The 23,798-nt window shown below is 39.1% G+C and overlaps 1 protein-coding gene across 3 annotated transcripts in view; it reads right to left on the minus strand.

Annotated features, from left to right (window-relative positions):
- The window catches only part of LOC109921957 (protein FAM193B), an 88,405-nt gene that overhangs the window by 6,810 nt on the left and 57,797 nt on the right, over positions 1 to 23,798 (minus strand). For 2 of the 3 annotated variants that reach the window (XM_048603650.1, XM_048603648.1), the window contains exons 3-10: positions 19,543 to 19,776; positions 16,614 to 16,719; positions 14,508 to 15,033; positions 12,913 to 13,105; positions 11,909 to 12,139; positions 9,049 to 10,177; positions 3,448 to 3,525; positions 2,983 to 3,064 (exon numbers count right to left, since the gene is read on the minus strand). In XM_048603650.1, coding sequence (XP_048459607.1) covers positions 2,983 to 3,064; positions 3,448 to 3,525; positions 9,049 to 10,177; positions 11,909 to 12,139; positions 12,913 to 13,105; positions 14,508 to 15,033; positions 16,614 to 16,719; positions 19,543 to 19,776 — 2,579 coding nt within the window. The remainder of the gene's footprint in view (positions 1 to 2,982; positions 3,065 to 3,447; positions 3,526 to 9,048; positions 10,178 to 11,908; positions 12,140 to 12,912; positions 13,106 to 14,507; positions 15,034 to 16,613; positions 16,720 to 19,542; positions 19,777 to 23,798) is intronic. The other variant, XM_048603649.1, reaches the window with a different exon arrangement.

Raw genomic sequence — 23,798 nt, forward strand, 5'->3', positions numbered from 1 at the left:
TTGAAAAAGAGAGACACAGAGAGCGAGAGACAGAGAAAGAAGAAAATAGAGCGTGCATAAGTGAGACAGAATAAATGAGAGTTTAAGCCAAACAAAACGGACAGCAAGCAAGAAAAATCAAACTGATAGAAAGTTGAGTGGAAATATGCAAAGGCAATTACAAAACTGATATTTTAGCTTTTATTCTGTGAACAATGTCAAAAGATACCAAATTATAAATAAATGTCAGATTAAAGTGGGTAGAATTGAGGAACCGCAAAAGGTAAACAAAAAAAAAAACCATAGCTGGGGTTGTGTACAGGCCTCCAAACAGTAGTCAGGAGCTGGGGCGCAAGATACACCAGGAGATAGAAAAGGTGTGTGAGAAAGGCAAACTCACAGTGATCATGGGGGATTCAATATGCAGGTGGACTGGGAAAAACGTTTTGGTAGTGGATTGCAAGAAAAGGACTTTGTGGAATGTCTACGAGATGGCTTTTTGGAGCAGCTCGTGGTGGAACCCACAAGGGAACAGGCAATGTTGGATTTAGTGTTGTGCAATGAGGCAGACTTGATAAGGCAGTTTAAGGTAAAGGAACCCTGAGGAGGCAGCGATCATAAAATGATAGAATGTATTCTGCAATTTGAGAGGGAGAAGATAGAATCAGAGGTAACAGTATTACAGCTGAATACAGGCGACTACAGAGGGATGAGGGAGTAGCGGGGCAGAATCGACTGGAAGAGGAGCCCAGCAGGAAAGACAGTGGAACAGCATTGGCAGGAGTTTCTGGGAGTAACTCAGGAGACACAGCAAAAATTTATCCCTAGGAAAAAGAAGCATGGTACAGGGAGGATGAGGCAACGATGGCTGACTAAGGAAGTCAGGGACAGCATAAAAGCAAAAGAGAAAGCATATAATGTGGTGAAGGGCAACTGGAAACCAGAGGACTGGGAAGCTTACAAAGACCAACAGAGGGCAACAAAAAAAGAAATAAGGAGGGAGAAGATTAAATATAAGGGTAAGCTAGCCAGTAATATAAATGAAGACTGTAAGAGTTTCTTTAGATATATAAGGGGCAAAAGTGGACATTGGACCACTGGAAAATGACGGTGAAGAGATAGTAGTGAGGAACAAGGAAATGGCTGAGGAACTGAATAACTACTTCGCGTCTGTCTTCATGGTGGAAGACACGAGTAATATCCCAAAAATTCAAGAGAGTCAGGGGGCAGAGCTGAGTATGGTGACCATCACCAAGGAAAAGGTGCTAGTAAAACTGATTGGCCTGAAGGTGGACAAGTCACCTGGACCAGATGGACTACACCCCAGAGTCCTAAATGAGATAGCTGAAGAGACAGTGGAAGCATTAGTGGTGATCTTTCAGGAATCGCTAGAGTCAGAAAGGGCCCTAGAGGACTGGAAAATCGCTAACGTGACATCCCTGTTTAAAAAGGGAATATGGCAAAAGATGGAAAATTACAGGCCAATTAGCCTAACCTCGGTCATGGGTAAGATTTTGGAGACCATTGTAAAGGATGAGATTTCTGAATATTTGGAAGTGTATACTAAAATAGGGCAAAGTCAGCATGGTTTCATCAAGGAGAGGTCATGCCTGACAAATCTGCTAGAATTCTTTGAGGAAGTAATGAGCAGGGTAGACCAAGGAGAGCCAATGAATGTTATCTACCTGGACTTCCAGAAGGCCTTTGACAAGGTCTCACACAGGAGGCTGCTGAGTAAGATAAGGGCCCATGGTGTTAGAGGCAAGATACTAGCATGGATAGAAGATTGGTTGTCTGGCAGAAAGCAGAGAGTGGGGATAAAGGGGTCTTTCTCAGGATGGCAGCCGGTGACAAGTGGCGTTCCACAAGGGTCAGTGTTGGGACCACAACTTTTCACTTTGTCCATTAATGATCTAGATGAAGGAACTGAGGGCATTCTGGCTAAGTTTGCAGACGATATAAAGATAGGTGGAGGGACAGGTAGTATTGAGGTGGTAGGAAGGCTGCAGAAGGAATTGGACAGGTTAGGAGAGTGGGCAAACAAGTGGCAGATGGAGTACAATGTGGGAAAGTGTGAGGTCATGCACTTTGGTAAGAAGAATAAAAGCATGGACTATTTTCAAAATGGGGAGAAAATTCAGAAGTCTGAAGTGTAAAGAGACTTGGGAGCTCTGGTTCAGAATTCTCTCAAGGTAAACTTGCAGTTTGAGTCAGTAGTCAGGAAGGCAAATGCAATGTTTGCATTTATTTTGAGAGGACTTGAATATAAAAGCAGGGATGTACTTCTGAGGCTTTATAAGGCTCTAGTCAGGCTACATTTGGAGTATCGTGTGCAGTTTTGGGTCCCATATCTCAGGAAGGATGTACTGGCCCTGGGGCAGGTTCAGAGGAGGTTCACGAGAATGGTCCCAGGAATGGAAAGATTAACATATGAGGAACATTTGAGGAATCTGGATCTATACTCATTGGAGTTTAGAAGGATGAGTGTGGACCTAATTGAAACTTACCGATACTGAATGGCCTGGACAGAGTGTATGTTGGGAAGATGTTTCCATTGGTGGGAGAGTCTAGGACCCGAGGGAACAGCCTTAGAGTAAAGGGACAACCTTTTAGAACAGAGATATGGAGAAACTTCTTCAGCCAGAGAGTGGTGAATCTGTGGAATTCACTGCCACATAAGGCTGTGGAGGACAGGTCATTTGAGTACATTTGAGATTGAGATTGATAGGTTCTTGATTATCAAGGGGATCAAGAGTTATGGGGAGAAAGCAGAAAAATGGGGTTGAGGAACTTGTCAGCCATGATTGAATGGTGGAGCAGACTCGATGGGCCGAATGGTCTAATTTCTGCTCCTATGTCTTATGGTCTAATTGGCAGTGTCTATTAATGCGGAAAGCAAAACTGACTTTTCCATCTCACATGCAAGACACCAAGATCAAGTTTACCCTGTCCTAATTCTCTATTGAATTCTTTTGCTAATCAGTTTGTCCTCTCTTTATTTACCTCTTAAAATGTTCCACTTCACGGTCTGTCTCATCCATTTCCACACTATCAAGATCAATGTCCTTGGGGAGAAACACATCATCTGGAAGAGAGAAAACTACATAAGCATGCCAGGTCAAACACTGAATAAACACCACAATGAAACATTATTAAGAGGCATGAATTTTAATTTAACTTGTCTAACATGCACTAGTTAAATATAACAGTATTCAGAAATTTATTTTCATGTGACAGGACTGTAATATGCTAGATGAACTAAGGATACAGACAGAGCAACCAACTGCCAACGATCACAAAAAATTATTTTTTAATAGCTGTGATAGCAGTATGGGGCCTGCTTATTCGGTGGTTGTGGAAATTTCTTATTATTGAATTAGTTAGTTAGGGAGGTTAGGTTTCAGAGAAAGTACACAAATGCAAAGAAATTAAAGACATTGAGAAGTTCATTTTAAGGGCAATCCTTACCACTTTGTTTGGGTTTTGGAGTGTCAGAGGATGCCAACATACTGTCTTGCCCTTCTGCAAGTTCATCAGTTCTCTGAACTAGGAACATAATTAAAACAGTACAAAAATTGCATACAATAAAATATGACTAATAAATGTTACAAAATCATAACATTATACTTTTCACATTCTTCTTCATGTAGTTCCCTGCACTTGTCCACTTTTGAAGACAGGCTAGACAGGCCAGTACCTCTATAAATATAATGGCACAGAGTGTCTTTAAAAGGAACTAGCTTCTAATTAGGGTGATCAGTCATCATCTGTATTCACTGTCAATAGTTAAGTGCCAAAATGTAAAAGCACACCTATGTCATATATAAACACAACATTTAACCTGCACCTTCTAAATATAATAAAGATCATTTGAGCATCTATTCCCATGATAAACAAGGGTGAAGTGTAAATATAAGCTGATTATGAAGTCTCAATTTTCGCAAACATATATCTTGTATCATTAAAACGATCACACTGTTCACTATTTAAATTTTTTAAAATTCTGCTACTGTGTTCCATCTGTTTATTCACAACTCTTTGTGATGTGCAGCAATGAATCTTGAGATAACATAGTTTACAAGTTCCATACATTTAGTCATATGTAATTGGAAAGGCAGCTGCATGACCATGAATGAATCCTGTGAACATTCCTATACATGCCGAAGACGACACAAACGTGTTTTTCTGTAATTGTTTTTTCTGTGCCTTGCTGTTTGATACACTGTAAAAGAGAGAGAGTTTTGTTCCAAGTTGCTGGACTTCACCTCGGACCAGGATCGGTGCTGGGAACAACCTCAGCCTCCAGACCAGTCATCAATCGAGGGGTTCCTGATGTGTAGAAGGGCATATGGCCTATTGTTTTGGTCCTCTCTTTTTCATTTTTTTTATTTACTTAATAAATGTTCCTTTCTTTTTTGTCTTTTATTATTGCTCAATAAATGTTCATATTTAAGCAAATTGCTGCTGTCAAGCCTTCTCTTAACGACATTTAACTGAATCCAAAAAGAACCACTTGGATACACTCTGTGATCCAAAACATTTTTGGTGACGAGGATGAGATTCAGGAAAATGTTTAAGAGAAGGAAAAAGCAACTTGATGCTCGAGACCTTCTGTATTTCAGGGCAGAATGCAGCAGGCCCCGGATTCGGGTCTGTAGCTCACACGTTAGCACAATTAGGACCCCCGGAAGGAAGAGAACTTGAAGCCAGGTTTCTGCACTGTTCAAGTGCACTGAACCTTGTAGAAGTGTTAAATCTTTATGGCCTGGTTTGAATGCACCTTTGTTTGTTGGTTGCTAAATGTTGTTTTGTATAATTTGAGTCTTTTTGTTCCCTGGAGCTCAAAATCTGGGGATATTTTGAAGTTTTAGTTTGCATTTTGGGAATGGTGATTTGAAAGTGTGGTATGAGCCTATGTGTGCCTATATTAGTGTGGAACATGTATGGTTAATGTAATATCCTTTTAAGAAACCATCAGTGGCTGTGTAAAGCAAAAAATCTGCAACAAAATGTTGATACAAAAATTTGGTTTGTAAGCCTTGGTAAAAATTTACCTTTTGGAATTGGCTGTATGTTTGGACTTGGGTAAATTTTAATTCCAGAAATTACCAAGTTTGGAATTTCATTCTCTGGCCAGAGTGAACTTCCAAATACTGTTTTAACATGAGTGAGCTTTTAATTCCGGATGATAAGATTGTTAATGGAACATTAGAATGTTGAAAATGCAACTCCATGTGTGTGAGGAGATTAGGAAAGGCAAATTTAACAAAAGGGGTGGGCTTCAAGGAGGAGGAGAGACAGATGACATAATTACGGGCAAGGATTTACACCCCACCCTCTTTTGTATCTGTACCAGCTTAATGCTAATTAACTCATTCTGCTTAACATGAAATGGATGAATTTCATTTCTTTTTTAAAAGAAACTGGAGACACTGAAGGCTGAACCCATTTGCAGAATTTTAACATTGCAACACAGTGACGGATGAGGCACCCTCAGCACATCAAGCCATTCATCAATAACACATTTCAGTGTTAGGGAAGCACTGTGGAAATATTCTTGTACATACCAAAGTCAGCACAATCAACTTGCTTATCTGTAGATTTTTCTGAGCCTTGCTATTTGTTATACTATATAAGTTGCTGGAGTTCACCTTGGACAGGGATCACCAGGAACAACCAGAACAGCTGTCGATCAAGGGATCCTCGATGGGCAGAAGGGCGTCAAGCTTATTGTTTTTTTTTCCTCTCTTTTCCATTTTTTTAATTAGTTCATCAATGTTCCTTTTTTTTGTCTTTTACTATTACTCAATAAATGTTCATATTTAAGCAAATTGCTGTCATCTAGCCTTCTCTTAACCACATTTAACTGAATCCGAAAATAACCGCTTGGATACATTCTGTGATCGAAGACAGTAGGTTAGTAAGTTTGCAGACAATATCAGAGGAGTTGTGGATAATCTAGAAGGTTGCCAAAGAATACTGTGGGATACAGGAACAAAAACAAAGTTGCTGGAAAAGCTCTGCAGGTCTGGCAGCATCTGTGAAGGAAAAAACAGACTGAACGTTTCGGGTCTGGTGACTCTTCTTCAGAGAAATGTCGAGGAAGGGAAGGGAGGAGTCAGAGATAGACCAGGTGAAAGTGAGGGCAGGGTAGAAATTGGAGGCGAAATTGATGAAATTTTCCAATTCCAGACAAGACAGGGAAGCAGCACCAATGAGATCACCGATGTATCGGACAAACAGTTGTGGGTAGGGGCCGGAATAGGACTGGTACAAGGAATGTTCCACGTACCCCAAGAAGAGACAGGCATAACTAGGGCCCATGCGGGTACCCATGGCCACCTCTCTTACCTGAAGAAAATGAGAGGAGTTAAAAGAGAAGTTATTCAGGATGAGGACGAGCTCGGCCAAGCAGTGGGGTGGTGGGCGGGGACGGTTCAGGTCTTTGCTCCAGGAAGAAGGGGAGAGCCCTAAGACCCTCCTGGTGGGGAATGGATGTGTAAAGGGTTTGCATGCCCATGATAAAGAGGAGACAGCTGGAACCAGCAAACTGGAAGTTTTGAAACCGGCATAAACTGTGGGATATAGATCAGTTGCAGATATGGGCAGAGAAATGACAGAAGGTGTTCAATGCGGGCAAGTGTGAGGTACTACACTTTGGGAGATCAAATAGATTCATAGAGTTATAGAGTTGTACAGCACAGACACCGACTCTTCGGTCCAACTCATTCATGCTTGCCTTTATTAGACGGGGAATTCAGTACAAGAGTCAGGATGTCGTATTGCAGCTTTAAAAGACTTTGGTTAGGCCATACTTAAGAGGATAGCATTCAAACGTGGTCACCACATTACAGGAAGGATGTGGAAGCTTTGGAGATGGCGCAGGAAAGGTTTACTAGGATGCTGCTTGGATTAGAGGGTATGAGCTATAACGAGAGGCTAGAAAAACATAGGTTGTTTTCTCTAGAGCAGCAAAGGCTGGGGGAGACTTGATAGAAGTCTATAAAATTATGAGATGCATAGATAGGGTTGATGGTCAGAATCTTTTTCCCCAGAATGAAATGTCTAATACTAGACGGCATGCATTTAAGGTGAGAGGAACAAGTTCAAAGGAGATGTGAGGGGCAAGTCTTTTTACAGAGTGGCAGGAGTTTGGAATGCACTGCCAGGGGTGGTCATGGAAGCAGATACATTAGGGGTGTTTAAACGGCTTTAGATACGCTCTTTAAAATGCAAGGAACAGGGGAATGTGGACCAAGGGCAGGCAGAAGGGATAGATTAATTTGGCATCATGTTCAGCACAACAGTGTGGGCTGAAGAGTCATTCCTGTGCTGTACTATTCTATGTTTTAAGTGTGGGGTTGCCAGAAAACTGCAGAAATGTAACAGATAAGGTCATACAAAACAGGGAGAAAGGATATGTCCAGGAAATATAAACGAATCAGTGATGGAGAGACATGTAGGGATGATAAGGTGGAATAAAATGAACAGTTAACTGGACTAGTGTAGATTAATTAGGGAAAGACAGCCCTGACTTGAAAGTGGCAAATTGAGCTCAACCTATTTGATTCAATTCTTTCAACAAAGTATCAGACTATTAATTAAGGTAGCGTGGCTGTTGTAACACATACACATTTTCAAAAGCAATTAATAAAATGACATATACTAGACTTTACAATGAGGTTGAAGCCCACAGCATTAAAAAAAGTGGTATCAGGCTGTATTTATTGAATACAGACATTCATTAGGCAAACTGCACTCGTGTCATAACAAGTATTTCAGAGCTATTAAAGACATGGCCAAAAGAAATTTTTTCTAATCTATAATCTACATCTTTCCTTAAAAAAGCTTCAAATCAAGTGCAAACTAATGCAGGGACATTAAAGGAATAGGAGGAGCTTGGGTATTTTTTTAATTTTTTATGTATTTTTTTAAAATACATACTATTTCAAGAAAATATAAATTCTGAGTCCTAAATCAGAATGAACCCATTAGAAATAAATGGCAAAATGGAATGGCAGAAATGTAGGGCTAGATTTTCCACAGAGTGGCAATAAATGAGAAGAAGAAATATAAAATGGAGATGGGGGTAAAGTGCCATGGGAAAGACATAGGGTAGGGTGTAAAAGGTTTGGGTAAGTATTTAGGGTAGGTCAGGGTGAGCAGCTTGCGGTGGGTCAAATCCAATCCAGTCAAACAGGGAGAAGGGAATAGGTGACTGGGTCCCGAAAATGTCAGGTCAAGGTTTAGCGGTGGTTGCGAGGTTACTTCTGTATAAGACTTTAGATTTAATCGTCTAACTTTTCCTGCCTAATTATTTTAAGTAATTTCATCATAACATTCCAAGTAGCTGATTTTTATGGAGGGTCCCAGGTGTAATGGAATTGCCCAAAGGATAATTAAATTTCCTGGGAAATTCCTTCAGATTCTGCTACGATGGAGATTCCAAAGGAACCCATTCACAACCCCTAGCTACGCTGGCATAACAAATGTCTGGCCAGTGGAAAATCTGCCCTATAGCTCCTAATATGACTCAAGGACAATATATAATAACTAATACTGCTCACAAAACAAGATGCAAGCACCATCTTTCATCATTTTAATACTGTCATTAAGTAACTGAATAAAAAAGTGTACCAGGAAAACATTTCAAAGCTTTAACCAAAATTGAGAGCCTCTGATAATATTAAATTCTTCCCTTAAAGATTTAAATAAAAAATTATTTCCATTTTATTATAGTCCCCTCATTACATTAGGCACGGTGGCCCTGGATAATTGTGTTTACAACGTTCCCTTGACATCTTTAATCTTTTTAGGCAGCTCGTATTGCTTACTGCCTCCACTGAATAGTTTTCTCATTTTTGCAATACCTCTGTTCATAAATCTGCTCACTGTCTTTAAATTATTAACTGGAGACGCCACTTCAGGCTGTCACTTCAAAGAGATCGCCAATAGTCAAAATTTCAAATCTCAGGCCTGCTCTCAGTATTTCAAGAATTGCCCATTCAGTCACAGGAACTTTTGAAGTGATAAAAATATCAGAACAAAAATTCCCTGATTAAAACTTACCAACGCAGTTGTTGGTCTTGTCCTGTTTTTTCTTTTTCCCTTTCTTGCTCTTGCCTTTTGGCTGAGAGCCGTCAGTTGTTATTTGTTGCTCTTCCTTAACTCCTCTTGTTTCAGATCCTTCCACCTTCTCATTATTTGAATATTTAGTATTACTTTTCCTGTCTTCACTTGTTTCAGAGCTGCAAAGAATACCAATTCCTTTCCACTTGCTTTGCTTGGACTCATCACCTTTGGCAGTTACAGTTCTTGAAGTCTCTGCTGACTTGCCATCATGATTCTGATTTGTCTTATGTTTAGTAGTAACTGAATGCTGTTTGGAACCCTGCACTTTTGGAGCTGTGGGTTGTTCATGATCTTTTCTTGAAACCACATTTTTGCTCTTGGTCTCCTCAGAAGTCTGTTGCTTGGGCTGCCTTGGTTGTTTCCCACTTCTTGACATCTGCTGTGTCACTTTTGATTCTGTGGTTGGTTTATGCAGTACTACTGCACCAGCATCCTCTAGTCGGAGTGTAGAAATATTATCAGACTTTGAACCCTTTGATTTCTTTCCCAATGAGTTTTCCAACAAAACCATATCAGAGCCATTATGATCTCGATTTGTGATGACTGCATGCTTATTTCCATTCAACAAGTGATTCTGCACAACTCCTGATGTTAAGGACAAATTCAAATTGAGCTTCTGATGGCCTAATATTCTTGCCTCTTCTTTATCCATGATGCCATTGCTGTCTATCAGTAAACCCTTCTCCACAGATGTCAGTTCTGGAAAGTCATCCTTGGGCAAATCACACAGACCGAAGTTTGCTTTGATAGAATCTCTGATTCGATCTTTAAGCTGTTCCAATCTGGTGGTTAAGATGCTGCTCACTCTTTGCAACTCCACCTGGTGCCATAGTTCTTGTTGATTCAGTTTCTCTTCTATATCGTCTTGAATATGCTGGTTGAGCTTTGAAACTTTGTCCTCTATATCCTCTTGGACATGCTGGTTGAATATTAAGACTTTTTCTTCTATCCCCTCTTGGATGTGTTGATTAATTGCAGAAACTTTTTCCAGATCCTGAATATGCATTGTAGATGGACATGGTTTCTCTGATCTTTGATCACAAACCTCAGAGCGGGCTTTCTCCTGCTAAAGCACAAAAATAAGTGAAGCATTAAAGCCGAGGTTGCACAACTGAAACCAGCTGTTGATTCCAGGCTTTCAGTATAGGCTGGAAATTCAACAGGCAATACATTTTTCCAGCACCTACTTAAATCACAGATGACTCCAATCCAAAAAACAAATTGTGCCAAGTGGCATTTTTAAAGTACAAAGACAGACTCAACACATTTCATAGAGGTATAAGATGTTTGCATTGAGAGACAGTGAGCAATTAGCAAAGAGTTTCAATAGCTTGGTCAGATGAAATGTATCTAAATGATGGTCTTAAAAGGAGGTAAGTAATAAAGGTAAAGTCACTATAGTCTTACCATAGGGCTGCTCTCTCATTAAAGACACACGACTGGTGGTGATTTAACCTGAGGGTCACCATGTCTTAGGTGAGGGAAGAGGTTGAGAAGCAGAGTCCTTCATGGTATCCTCACCTGGTGTGGGAATTGAACCCATGCTGTTGGCTTCACTCAGCATCACAAGCCAGCCATCCAGCCAACTGAGCTGTTTCCAAAATATATATTTTATCATGGTCATCATCCCAAAGGATCATAGTTACTTCCATAACTAAAGCGGCCACTGCCTTATGTGCAGCTAGATACAACTAATAAAGTCGAGTCTAGACAATGGATGTCAAAGTTTACACAGTATAAAAACAAGTTAATTATTTGAAATTCAATACAGGAGTGAAATAGCAGCAACAGGTATTTAAATACAATGCCATCAATATTACTTACACAAGCCATTTATGATAACTCAGTCAATTTTTTATATTAAAAAAAGTAGGAAGAATCCAGTATTTAAGAGAAAAAGTTGAACTAACGGAACTTGAATTTACAGTTGACAATGTTCATTAGTATTGATAAAAACTCAATATCAAGTCCTGGCTTTGCCAGTTAACAAATTTGGCTGGGTAAAAGACAAAACAATAGGCATATCTTATTTGTTCCTCACTTAACTTAAAAAAGATACAGGCAACTGCTGGGTGAAAATTCAGATGCAATTTCTTGGTCTGCCTGCATTTTAAAGCAGCTGTCAGGGATTACTGGTAGAATAAATCTGTGCAAACACATAATTAAGCCCCGAGATGGCAGGAGCTACAAATGAAAGAGACTGGATCTGTTGAGACTAGATTCACTGGGGTTAGGATGAATAAGGGGGAATTTCATAGAAACCTAAAAAATCTCACAGGACTAGAACAGGCTAAACACAGGAAATATGTTTCCAATGACTGGGTTACACAGAACCAGGGGTTACGGTCTAACACTATGGGGTAGGCCACATAGGATAGGAATAAGGAAAAATTTCTTCACCCAGAAAGTGATAATCCTGTGGAATTATCCACCACAGAAAGCAGTTGAGGCCAAAACACTGAATGCTTTCAAGAGGCAGTTAGACATAGCTCTTAGGGCTAAAGGGGTCAGTGAGTATATGCAGAAAGCAAGACAGGATACTGAGTTGGATGATCATCTGTGATCATACTGAACAGTGAGACAGATTTGAAGGGCCAAATGGCCTTCCCCTGCTCCAATTTTCAATGTTTCTACGTATAGGTCCTTTTGCTACAAGCTAGCTGACACAACTGAATCAGCGTTCCTCACAATCAAATTATCCAATGAGCATATAAATTGGGTTCTGCACGCAAAGAGGAATCAATCTTCCTTTTCTTAAACTCCTTCCACATAGCTAGCGAAACAAAATCACATGCACCTTTTTCTGTTTGTGCCGTGCCCTTTTAGCTGCTTTGGCACTGTTGACTGGTTTCTGTTCTGAACTGTTGATGTAGTTTAACAGATCTTCAACATTCCTGTCATCTACTGGTGGTTCCCGGATTGACCCATTGCTCGATTTTTGCGGGAGTTCCTCTTTACGTTTTGTCAGCCGCGTCCTTAGTTTCTCCCGGATTTCTGTGTAATTTCTACTTGTTGGAGCTGCAGGAGGCTTGAACAGAATTGTAAACACAATTATTTTGTCAACATGCAAACAAATAGTTATTGTGATCTCTGCAAATTCAAAATCTCTGATTCTAGCATGCATTCATGATGTTTGAGATTGGTTGCAAAACAGAACTTGAATCCTACTTTGAAGCTTTTAAATTTGTAATAATTCACTTGTTTGATTTGCAATTTCGTAAGTATCTTTTCTCAGTACCCTCACCCAGTAACTAAGTATTGTGTCTTCAGTTCCGACTATTCTAAATAGGTGCATGGATGACATAAATAAAGGAACAACATACATATAGATTCTAACAGTATCCATTGATCCAACACATCTTTTTGCACAATATACTTCAATGATTCCACTTTTATCAGTCTTTCTTCCAACCAGCCTTCAAAGGAAGTGTGGGGCAAAATTTGTTGTTTAACAGGTAGCATAACTAAATACAGTATTTCGCAAAACTTAAATAATTACTAGAGTCATGTATGCTTCAAAGTTAAGAGTATCTCAAAATAACTATTGCAAAATGTACAATTTTACAATGCCTCCTTGAAATTTGAACTTCTTGGCCTGAAGGAAAGGACATATAGGCAATTTACAGTCTTTCAAACCTTCAGGATGTCCTAAAACGCATTAGATAGAATTCAAAAGAAATTCATAAACAAATGTTTCATAAACAAATTCAACAGCCAATCTTGTTCAGTCTATGAAAGAATAATGCACCTTAATTCAGATAACTTCTTTTCAACATCATCTTTCCATTCTGTTGCACTCACCGGTCCATGACCAAAGAACTCGCAATAGCAACAATCACAGTATTTTCCTTCCTTCTGATTGGCAGTGTGAGACGTACACGAACTATGCTCTGAACAGCTATCATCTTCTTCCAGACTTTCATCTGCATTGTGCATCTGTGTGGGGCTGTAGGCAGTTTCATTTGTACACAGATGACTCTTGCATGACTGGTCCCTAAATGCAACAACAACCAAGTTTATAAACAAAGGGGTTTGCAAGTCCAGCAGCACTTATATCTCCAGCACACACTAAGAGGGTTAATGAATTTAATTTCTAACAAATACTCCAGAACCAACGCACAAAGAAAAGCATATCCTGATTTCAGCACATGATTACATAGCCATTCATTTATTTTTGTCACTGTCACTAATCTTGTGCATATTTTCCAGACATTTTCATCTTTTATTATGTTTTGTTTTTGTTTGTTTAAATTTTTTGGGCTTCAACACCTTTTTGATTATCCGACTGATTAAAACCTTGCCTCTATACTATACAACCCAGAGGCAGCAAATGGGCACTAGACAAAGTATTTAAACTTACTCCATCCCCAGTCAAGAGAGTGGATTCAGCCATACTGCACAATGGCACAAAAACAAAAGCTTTCTGCTGCTTTTGAACCAAATGTGTTCATTATCCATAAGGTACTAAAATGCAGACTTGAACATCTTGGAGGAAAATATGAAAAACTCAGCACTGAAAATTAACAGAAATAACTCAACTGATAAAAGGAACATCCAAAGCCAGTCACAGACTTTTTTAGAATCAAAATAAATTAGACAATGAGTAGAATTTAAAACAGCATTTGAAAGCACTTGAGAAAACTGAATCCATTTAAAGCTAATTTAAAATATTCAAGAGATACAATCCTGAAACTAAAACTTTTGTTTTAATGAAAAAAAAGTGGTATATTTTCACAAACATTCCCTCTCTCCAATATCATATATTGTTAATAGTCTCTCCTTTTAGTTCATTAATCTCAGAGCTAATAAGGTAATCGATTGATGAATCATCTGAAGAACCAAAGTTTAAATTAATGTGAATGCTCCATAAGTTAGCACCCATAACTAGCTTGACTTTATAGTACAAACTACGTGGTTCATATGCCCAGTAGCAATTTCTACACTGTTATTTCATACATTTAGAAAAATCCAAAAGATCCAAAAGTCTTTCACTTTCATCTTTATGCTAGTGAAAATTCTACACTAAATTCGACATACTTCCTTCTATCACAACCTTGAAAATATTTTCAAATCAATAAGAACAGCAGTAAAGGGATGTTTCCTCAGTACTGAAAAAGATTCAGGATGAGGAAGCAATCTTCATCAGTTCTTCCAGCGTGAGAAATGCCAGCCAAGCAAGGTTTGAATTTGTGTATAGAAGGTTCAGAGATTTTAGCTACTACTTTGCTCGGATGTTTGAAACTCATATAAAGAAAAACCAAGTTTTTAATTCTATGTTTATATTTCTGTCATGAACATTATTACACATGCATCAAACAACTATGGGTCTAAGACAACTCAAACATTGACAGGGTGACATCTTAGATAAAATTTCCAAATTTGAGGCAAATACTAACCTGCAGATACCATTGCCTGGAGCAGCTGGGTTTGGTGAGGGTGTTACGGGGCAAGATCCGTTATAGTGACTGACACAAATAGGGCCAGCTGTTGTAGACTTCGGGAAAGAAGACAACCCACTGTTAGAAATATGAGGGTTAGCACTTGGAGGCACTGGGGTCACAAGCACACCTGTAGAAGCAGCAGCAGCAGAAGTTTTTGAAATCAAAGACACATCTGGAGGTGTAGCAGTTGTCACAGTAACTGTAGAAGTCTTGGGTACATGAGGCAGAATCTGTGGGATACCAGATGTCATGGATGATCTCCGATTTGAATCGGTGGAGGTGACAGTGCTGTGGGGCATGGTACATGACGTTGCCGAAGTTGCATGTTCATGTTGATGAATGGAAACCGTTGGCTCAGTAATAACTTGAGGAGACTTTGAAGTTGCAAGAGGATGCTGATGGGAGGACAAACCAGTGGGACTGTTGGGTGGTGCCGCTAGGACGGAATACCTGTGGTCTTCAGAGCAGTGGAACTCTCCACCTGGAAGACAAAACCCTTTAGGTTATACAAATAGTGTAATCTGAACATTAGATTAACTCAAGAAATGGAACACCCGTTAATTTGGTCAAATGCATAGATTTTGTAGCTGAATAAACACTGATATTGGTACACTGCATTACTGAAATTAAAACAGATAATAGACAGATTCTTGAATACGTGAAAATAGATTTAAAATCAGGAAGAACGCAAACCTAAAAACTGATATCCCATTTTAGCCCCTATAAGGAACCACATTCTCCACACTGTCCCCAGCAACTTCCTTTACTCCTCATATTGCCGGTTAGTCAATACCATTTTGCAGCTACTAATGAGCAATTCCTACTGAGTAATGACAAGTTTGAAACCAATAGATTTACCACATTGGAAACCATTACAGTGCCAAACCCTAAACTAGTGTCAAATCTTTGATCCATATTAAAATACCTTTACCTCAAAAGAAAAGAGCCCCACCTCTCCAATTAATCTACAGAACTGTAGTTTCTCACCCGTCGGAACAATCTTGTGAATCTTTTCTGCACTCCCTGCAATACTTTCACATCTTTCCTGAAGTACGATGCCCAGAACTGAACACTTCAGCTGAAGTCAAAACACAGTTTAATAGGTTTGCTAATCTATTTGTCCATCAAAAAAGTCTAGGATATGTTATGCATTCTTAACCAATTTCTCAAACTGTCTAATCACCCTTTGATTTATGCACATTTACCCCTGCATCTATCTGCTCCTGCAATTCTTTTAGCCCAGGGAAGACCAGAGTATTTTAGTCAGTGTCTTCATAATTTCTACAAATTGTAAACATACTTCCCTCAGAACACCTGGATGCATCTCACCCAGTCAAAGTGCCTTATCAAAATTCAAGTACTAACAAACTTCCCAACACCACCTTATCAACATGGCATCCACAAATATTTGAAGTATGAAACAAAAACAGAAATTCCATTGAGGAAGGGTCACTCGATCTGAAATGTTAACTCCGATTTCTCTCCACAGATGCCGCCAGACCTGTTGAGCTTTTCCAGCAATTTCTGTTTTGTTTTTATTTAATGCTTGAAATATGTCTTTTTTCACCATTATACACAAGATAAAGTGGACAGATGCAATACTATTCAAAACTCAATCACATTTCTAAGTACGTAATAGGGAAAACACTATCACTGAAGTCAAAAATTAATGAATTTGGTAAATCAGTTCACATATATTACATACAATTTAATTGTGCATGTCCTAACAATCAATCTGTAAGCATTTAGACGATTTGCTGGTATTGTTTCATCCAACTGATAGATTTGTGGAGTCAGCTTGAAATTTCTGAATACTAAGTTTGCGTTCACAGATTCGTACTATGTGTATTACTTTTCCAAAAGGAAGAACATGTAATTGATATACTGCACAATTATTACAAAAGCAACCTTTAACTTCATTTTAAAATGAGTTTCACTGTACCTTTGATCTGTTCCAACTCCAGGACAGAATTCATTAAACAAGGTAGCCGAGTGCAACGTAATAGGGCATCAACATATACCATTCGACAGGATTCCGGTAAGGAGTTTACAGGACATTACCTGGTGGCGTTGGCCTTCTGGACATGTTCTTACATTGAACAGAATTGGTTTTTACAGAGACACAGGAGGGCGATCTTGAGCAGTCACTAGTTACATTGCTTGATTCCTAATAAAACACAAATGGAAAAGTCAAGTGAAAAATACTTAATGTTAGAATTAAATCGGAACATACGAATTTTAAGCAACTGAAAGATAAATTGTTCTGAGGCAGAAAGCCACAAGTCTAAATAGCTAAAATGTATAACAAGGATAGGAATCAAAGAATCTCTTCAACACCTTTAGAATCCCCACAGCATGGGAACAGGCTCTACAGCCTTACAAGCCCACAGCGACCCTTGGAGAATCCCACCCAGACCCATCCCCCCCATAACCCACCTAATCAACACATCCCTGAACACTACGGGCAATTTAGCCTGGCCAATCCACCTAGCCTGCACATCTTTAGACTGTGGGAGGAAACCCACGCAGACACAAGGAGGACGTGCAAGTTCCACACTTAGTCACCCGAGGGTGGAATCGAACCCAGGTCCCTGGCGCTCTGAGGCAGCATTGCTAACTACTGAACCACCGTGCCTCTTTGCAATATCCAAAATGACTATTAAAGTCAAATGTGAAAATCAAGAGCAAATCCAAATGATAATGCAGTCAAATCTCTACTACAGAAGCTAAATCCATTACCCATTGTATGGTGATTATTGATCAAATTTCAAAATTCAGTGGTCCACCAAATTGTCATTTGTATTTCGTTTAAATAAGTAATTTTAAACAACTCTCGTTGCAATAATTTCTAAACAGCTTGTGTCAAATGTATAAAACTAAATTTAGATCAAGCTCTACTTTTCAACAACCTGCTCAGTCTATTAATTGTCATTGAGAAAAGTCAACATTACTTGCCACTCAGATGTCAAAAAAAATCTCATTGTGATATCTACTTGTGTATCTATTTCTCATGAATTTCATTTCAATGTGCATTATATCTGTTAATATAAGAATTTGAAGAGAGTTTTGGATCAGTTTAGAGGTCTTGAAAATTAATTGGACCTTGGTAAAGATAACATTGTGCACAGCTGTATGCATGTGACCTTTGCTTGGGATAAAATGCGCCTTAGTGCTGTATTTATCTCCACTGAATATTTGAAATTAAGCCCCTTTTAACTATATTTCTAAACCACGCATGAATTGAAGTTGCAGATTCAACTTCTAGACTGACCTCGGCTCTGACAGTGCAACAGTTGTCACTTGCTTCTGAGCTATTGGGAAGGGGGTAAGAAAATCAAAAGAGCTCATGTTGCTAACACCTATCAGTTTCTGTTTGCTAGGACAGTGCATTTGTGAATATCAAATAAGCATGGAGTTAGGTTCAGCTCTGGTGCTGCCATGATAGTAAAGTCTTTCAGTTAAGGGTTCCATGTAAATGATGGTCTTTTGCATGAGTGATTGGATATTAGACAGTATGCACAGAACCATACTTCTGTAAGGAATCATTAAAGGGAGAGGACAGCATTGACAAGAAAATAAATGAATTTTCTTCTGTTCAATGCAATATGAGTTTAAAAAGCAAATGTGCTTTCATTATGTTAAAGTGTATTGTTGAATTAGAATCCTAGAATAGCACATCACAGAAGCAGATTGTTCTCCCTTTTCAAAACCAACTCACTTCGTCCTATAACCTGACTCTTTCCCATGCCTTAGTGTTTTTCTTTACGTTTCAGTAATTGATCCAATTCTCTTTTGAAACCTTTTATTGAATCTGTTTTCACCTTCCTATCAGGTATTCTATTTCAAACCCAAAATTGGGAAAGTACATGTCTTGTAGGAGGTTTGAAGATAGAGGGGCTTAAGGTAGTACTAAAGTAAAGCTTAAAAATGTGTGTACTTTTTTCCCCTCTGTTGTGGGATGCTTAAATTTGATTTGCTGTAACGTTTTGAGTCATCCAGGAATGTGAAATTAATTTATGAACTAAGTCCCTGTTCGACTAGGCTAACTCAGGAAATGGTATGCTGGCTTGTGTTTCTTTAAGTAGTCTTTTTTTGTGGGATACTTGGTCTTGCTGGATTCGGATACACTTCGGTGTTGCTTTACTTAAGGGAGTGGCAAGTAATGTTGACTTTATTCTCAATGACAATAAATAGACTGAGCAGGTTGTTAAAAAGTACAGCTTATCATTGCATTAATATTGAAGTAATACGACAAAACAGATTTCACGCTTCCACAACTTTTAAAAATGTTGACCGTTTAACTCAAATGGAAATGAGCTACTAGCAAGCTGTTTGCACACAAACAGAATCTTATTGTTAAAGGCAACTAAGCAATTATAAGCACATTATCAGCATCACTCTTATCATTTGGTCCTTTTCATCAAATTCATTTCTAAATCGGAGGTCTTTCACTTTGAACACAATCAACAAATGTAGAAACACCAGCTTATTGATTTCAGGAGTGTTAGTGGGGAGTGTGTGCATCTGTGCATGCACGAGAGAATGCAAGAATGAGTGTGAGTCAGAGCTGCTGAGTGAGCAAGTATCTGGCTTTGGTCTATATTCAAAAATAGTTGAGGAAGTGTCACAGGACCGGAAATGTTAACTCTGATTTCTCTTCACAGATGCTGCCAAACCTACTGAGCTTTTCCAGCAATTTTCTGTGATTGTATGAGAATAGTATCAGCTAATGAAGTTCTAAATCTCAGACTGCTGAATGCATTGCTACTTGACAGAGACATACAAGACTCTCAGCACCTCTCCGCTTATAGCATATTCAGTTTTTTTTTCGGGTCAACTAAATGTTTAATACCCACAGTAAGAAGAATTAATGCAAAAGAAACAAATACCAGCCCCCACCCTTTGTAGTAAGTGGGATATCATATTGTAACAGGTTTTCCTTTTACCCCTCAACTGCATATTCTTCTCTTTTTCCAACTTGTATCCATACCTTTGTACATGTGCCATTAGGAGTGGCTGTGCATGGCTGAAGTTGCTGTTGTTGATGAGGATTACTGGATGATATTGGCTGCCTGTGGACCTGGTGGCAGCAGTGAACTGCAGAGTGGTGACATTTCTCTGTTGGTGACATGTGTGGATTGGAGATACCATCCCCTTCTGCCATTGTTCTCACTGAGTCATCAGTCATCTCTTCTTTACGTGCCTGATATTCATCTTGTCCTATCTGAAGTAACAAATAAAACATTTATTTTCAACTACTCATTTCTTGCCAAATATGCAGTGTAGACATCAGAAGTCAGTAAAATACACTTAAGTTCCATCAGCTATATAATCACATTACAATTTGCACACACAATTCAAGTTAAAATGAACTGCAATTGAACAGAGGGAGAAAAATTACAGCTCATTACCATGTTCCATTTTGACAGTGTGTACATCAGCACTGCATTTTACCATACCTGAAGCCAAAGCAACATCGACTGGTTTTCTCCATATATTGAAAACAGTAGTACAGCAGCTGGACGAAAAAATTATGCCATCATCCTTTCCTGTTCTTCCCTTCAGGTCATCCAACATCACAGCTCTGATACAGAAAAATCACTAACCAAATAGACATTGTCACAGTGCTTGTCCAATATATTGATTGTGGCATTATCTGCAATGATAGACACATTCCCAGGGCACCACCAAAGGTTGTCTACCACTTTAAATGTTTTATTTTAAAACAATAGACACATCGTCAGCAACTCTTTCAAACAATCACACATTCCTGTCCTTACTTCTGAAAGCCCAGCTACCCAGAGAAATCTGTAAAAAAATTGTTTTCATTATCGTGGAAATAAAAGAAAAAAGAGGTTACACAATTGAGAGGGTAGATAAAGAATCAAATAACTATCCAATTGTCTTTTGTAAGCCACAGTTGAATCTGTCTCCACCACGATCTCAGAGAGGCATTTCAGATCCTAACCATTCACCGCAGAAAGTTCTTCCTCATGTCATCACTGCTTCTTTTATCAATTATTTCAAATCACTATCTTCCAGCTCTTGATCCTTCTATCAATAGAAACAGCTTCTCTCTAGCTACTCTCTCCTGACCCCTCAATATTTTCACTACCTCTCTTACAATCTTGCCTCAAACGTTTTTCCTCCAAGAAAAACAAACAAGCTTTTCCTATTTATCCATATAATTGAAAATCCTCTTTCCAGAAATACTTTGCACACTTTTGTAATGCACTTCACACACTTCTGAAAGAGTAATGTCCAGAATTGGGACACACACACACAGGCCAAATTTCTGGGTTTTTTTTCTTTATTCATTAACAGAATGAGGGCATCGCTGCTATGCAGCATTTATTGCCCATTCCTAATTGCCCAGAGGGTAGTTAACAGTTAACCACATTGCTGTGGGTCTGGAGTCACATGTAGGCCAGACCAGGTAAGGATAGCAGTTTCCTTCCCTTAAGGACATTAGTGAACCGGATGGGTTTTTCCAACAATGTATTATTAGACTCGTTCTTGTTCTGATATCATACATCTAAAAAGATAGTCCAATAACATAAAATTCCAGCATAAACTTTTAAGTACTACAACAGGATGGATGCTTAAAAACATAAGCGCTGCTACAAGTCATTAGCCACAATGTAGCCATATATTTTGTCACGCTGTGGTTCAAATAGCACAGATTGCTTCAAGGAATGCCAATGGCTAGTTATTTCTATTTACAAAGGAGCCTATGTTAGTCTGAATCACATGATCAACAACGTGAGCCAAAGCAAAATGTAGCACACTCAAGACTTCTTCTAAATAACCGGCCAGGCTTATTCAAAAAAGAACAACTAAACACTGTAGATTCATCCATTTATCAGGTCCAGGGACTTGCCACGTTTGGTTCCATTACTTTCTCGCTAATCACAATTGTTTTAAGTTCCTCACTCCCTTCTGCAACAAAATTTTCGACTATTCTTGGATTTTTTTTGCATTTCTGCTGTAAAGACAGATACAAAACACTTATTCAAAATCTCTGCCATTTCTTTGTTTCCCATTTATTAATTCTCCAGTCTCACCCCAAAGCATCTGGCATTAATTAAGATAGTAAGCTTTTCACTAAATCACTGCACACTTTAGGTTTTTGCCTTTTTTCGTACAAATTATGAAAGAATGAGCTAATAACAGTGCAGCAAGGAAATCAGGCCATCTGCAAACGAGTGAACAACGTACCTGCATCATCTTAATTTGAAGGATTGCGAAGTTAAAAGCAAAATATGAATATGTAAACAAATGGCTGAATTCAATGTCAAATTCAGCTCAGAACAGAGTAGAAATTAAGGAAAGAAAGATGGGATTTACAGAGAGTAAAAGAGAAGCTTGGTTGAGTTTTTTGAGGAAGTAACTAAGAAGATTGACAAGGGCAGAACGGTAGACATTGTTGACTCGGACTTCAGTAAAGCCTTGACAAGGTTTCACATGGTAGACTAATTAGTAAAGGTAGGTCACATGGGATTCAAGGCAAGCTTGCCGATTGGATACAAAATTGACTTAATGGCAAGAGGCAGAGTAGTGGTGGAGGGCTGCTTTTTTGGGCTGGAGGCCTGTGGCCAGTGGTCACATATGAGGTAGCCCGGTGGCTCGGTTGTTAGCACTGTTGCCTTACAGAGCCAGTAAATCGGGTTCAATTCCACCCTCAGACGACTGTCTGAACGGAGTTTGCACATTCTCCCCGTTTCTGTGTGTTTTTCCTCCAAGTGTTCCAGTTTCCTCCCACAGTCCAAACATGGGGGTAATGGATAGGATGAATAGCCAAGTCTTTTCCCTGGTGTGGTGGAGTCCAGAATTAGAGGGCATAAGTTTAAGGTGAGGGGGGAAGTATTTAAAAGGGACCTAGGTGGCAAATTTTTCACGCACAGAGTGGTGCATGTATGGAATGAGCTGCCAGAGGTGATGGTGGAGGCTAATACAATTACATTTAAAAGGCACCTGGGCAGGTCTATGAATAGGAAAGGTTTAGAAGGATGTAGGCAAAATGCTGGCAAATGGGAACAGATTAATTTAGGATATCTGGTCAGCATAGATGAGTTGGACCGAAAGACCTGTTTCTATGCGGTACAGCTCTACGGCTCCATGTGCAGGTTAGGTGGATTGGCCATGCTGCCCAGGGATGTGCAGGCTAGTTGGCTTAGTCGTGGAAATGCAGGGTTACAGGGATAGGGTGAGGGGGTGGGTCACAGTGGAATGCTCTTTGGAAGGTCGGTATGGGCTCGATGGACTGAATGGCCTGCTTCCGCACTGTGGGAATTCTAATGCTTCTACATATTCCACAGGGATAGATGCTGAGTCTACTTTTGTTTGTCATTTTATATAAATGATTTAGAGGAGAATATAGAAAGCATGGTTACTAAATTTGCAAATGACACTAACATTGGTGGTATAGTAGACAGTGGAGATTATCTAAGAGAGTGATGATGATCAGTGATTTGAAATGGGCACAGAATAGGTATGTAAAGAAAGTAAGCCTGTGGAATACAGGAATATTGTGAGTTAATCGCACTGCATGGACTGCTCTACACAGACCCACGTGGACCAGCAGAGAACGCTTTCAGTGCAGTATCAACTCTACAATTGATTACTTTTGCAGCAAAATAAAGTACACAAAATCAATCTAACTTACTGCAGATGTGACTGACACAATGGAGGTGAAATTACCTATCATATGTATTCTGGTCAGAAATGCAAGTAATCATGTTACTACTGCAACTAATTCAAATGGCTACCACATTAACCAAGCCAAAAGATCACAGGACACAGTGGAGATTCCTCTTGCAGCAAAGCAGGTGGAAGAGGACAGTTAACAGAATCGCAAATATTTATAAACATAAGGCACAATTAAACCTTTTGATTTCATTAACCCAAACTGTTAATGTAAAGCAGATAAGCAAAGAGAATGTTATCAACATTACTGTAGACATTAAAAAGATAATTCACAAGAATTTCCAATATCACAAAGAGTTTAAGATGTCAGAATGAAAACTAATTTTGTTAACAGTGGTGTCACTAACTCAAAAGCAGAGATATTTATTTTAAAAATTAATAAATGGTCAGCATCTTTTTTTTTTTTTTAAAAAGAGAGGTTGAACAATAAAATCACATTCCCAAGATAGTAAGATGTAGAGCTGGATGAACACAGCAGGCCAAGCAGCATCATAGGAGCAGGAAGGCTGACGTTTCGGGCCTAGACCCGTCTTCAGAAAT

The sequence above is a fragment of the Rhincodon typus genome, chromosome 12 (assembly GCF_021869965.1).
Source record: "Rhincodon typus isolate 14 chromosome 12, sRhiTyp1.1, whole genome shotgun sequence".
Taxonomy (NCBI): domain Eukaryota; kingdom Metazoa; phylum Chordata; class Chondrichthyes; order Orectolobiformes; family Rhincodontidae; genus Rhincodon; species Rhincodon typus.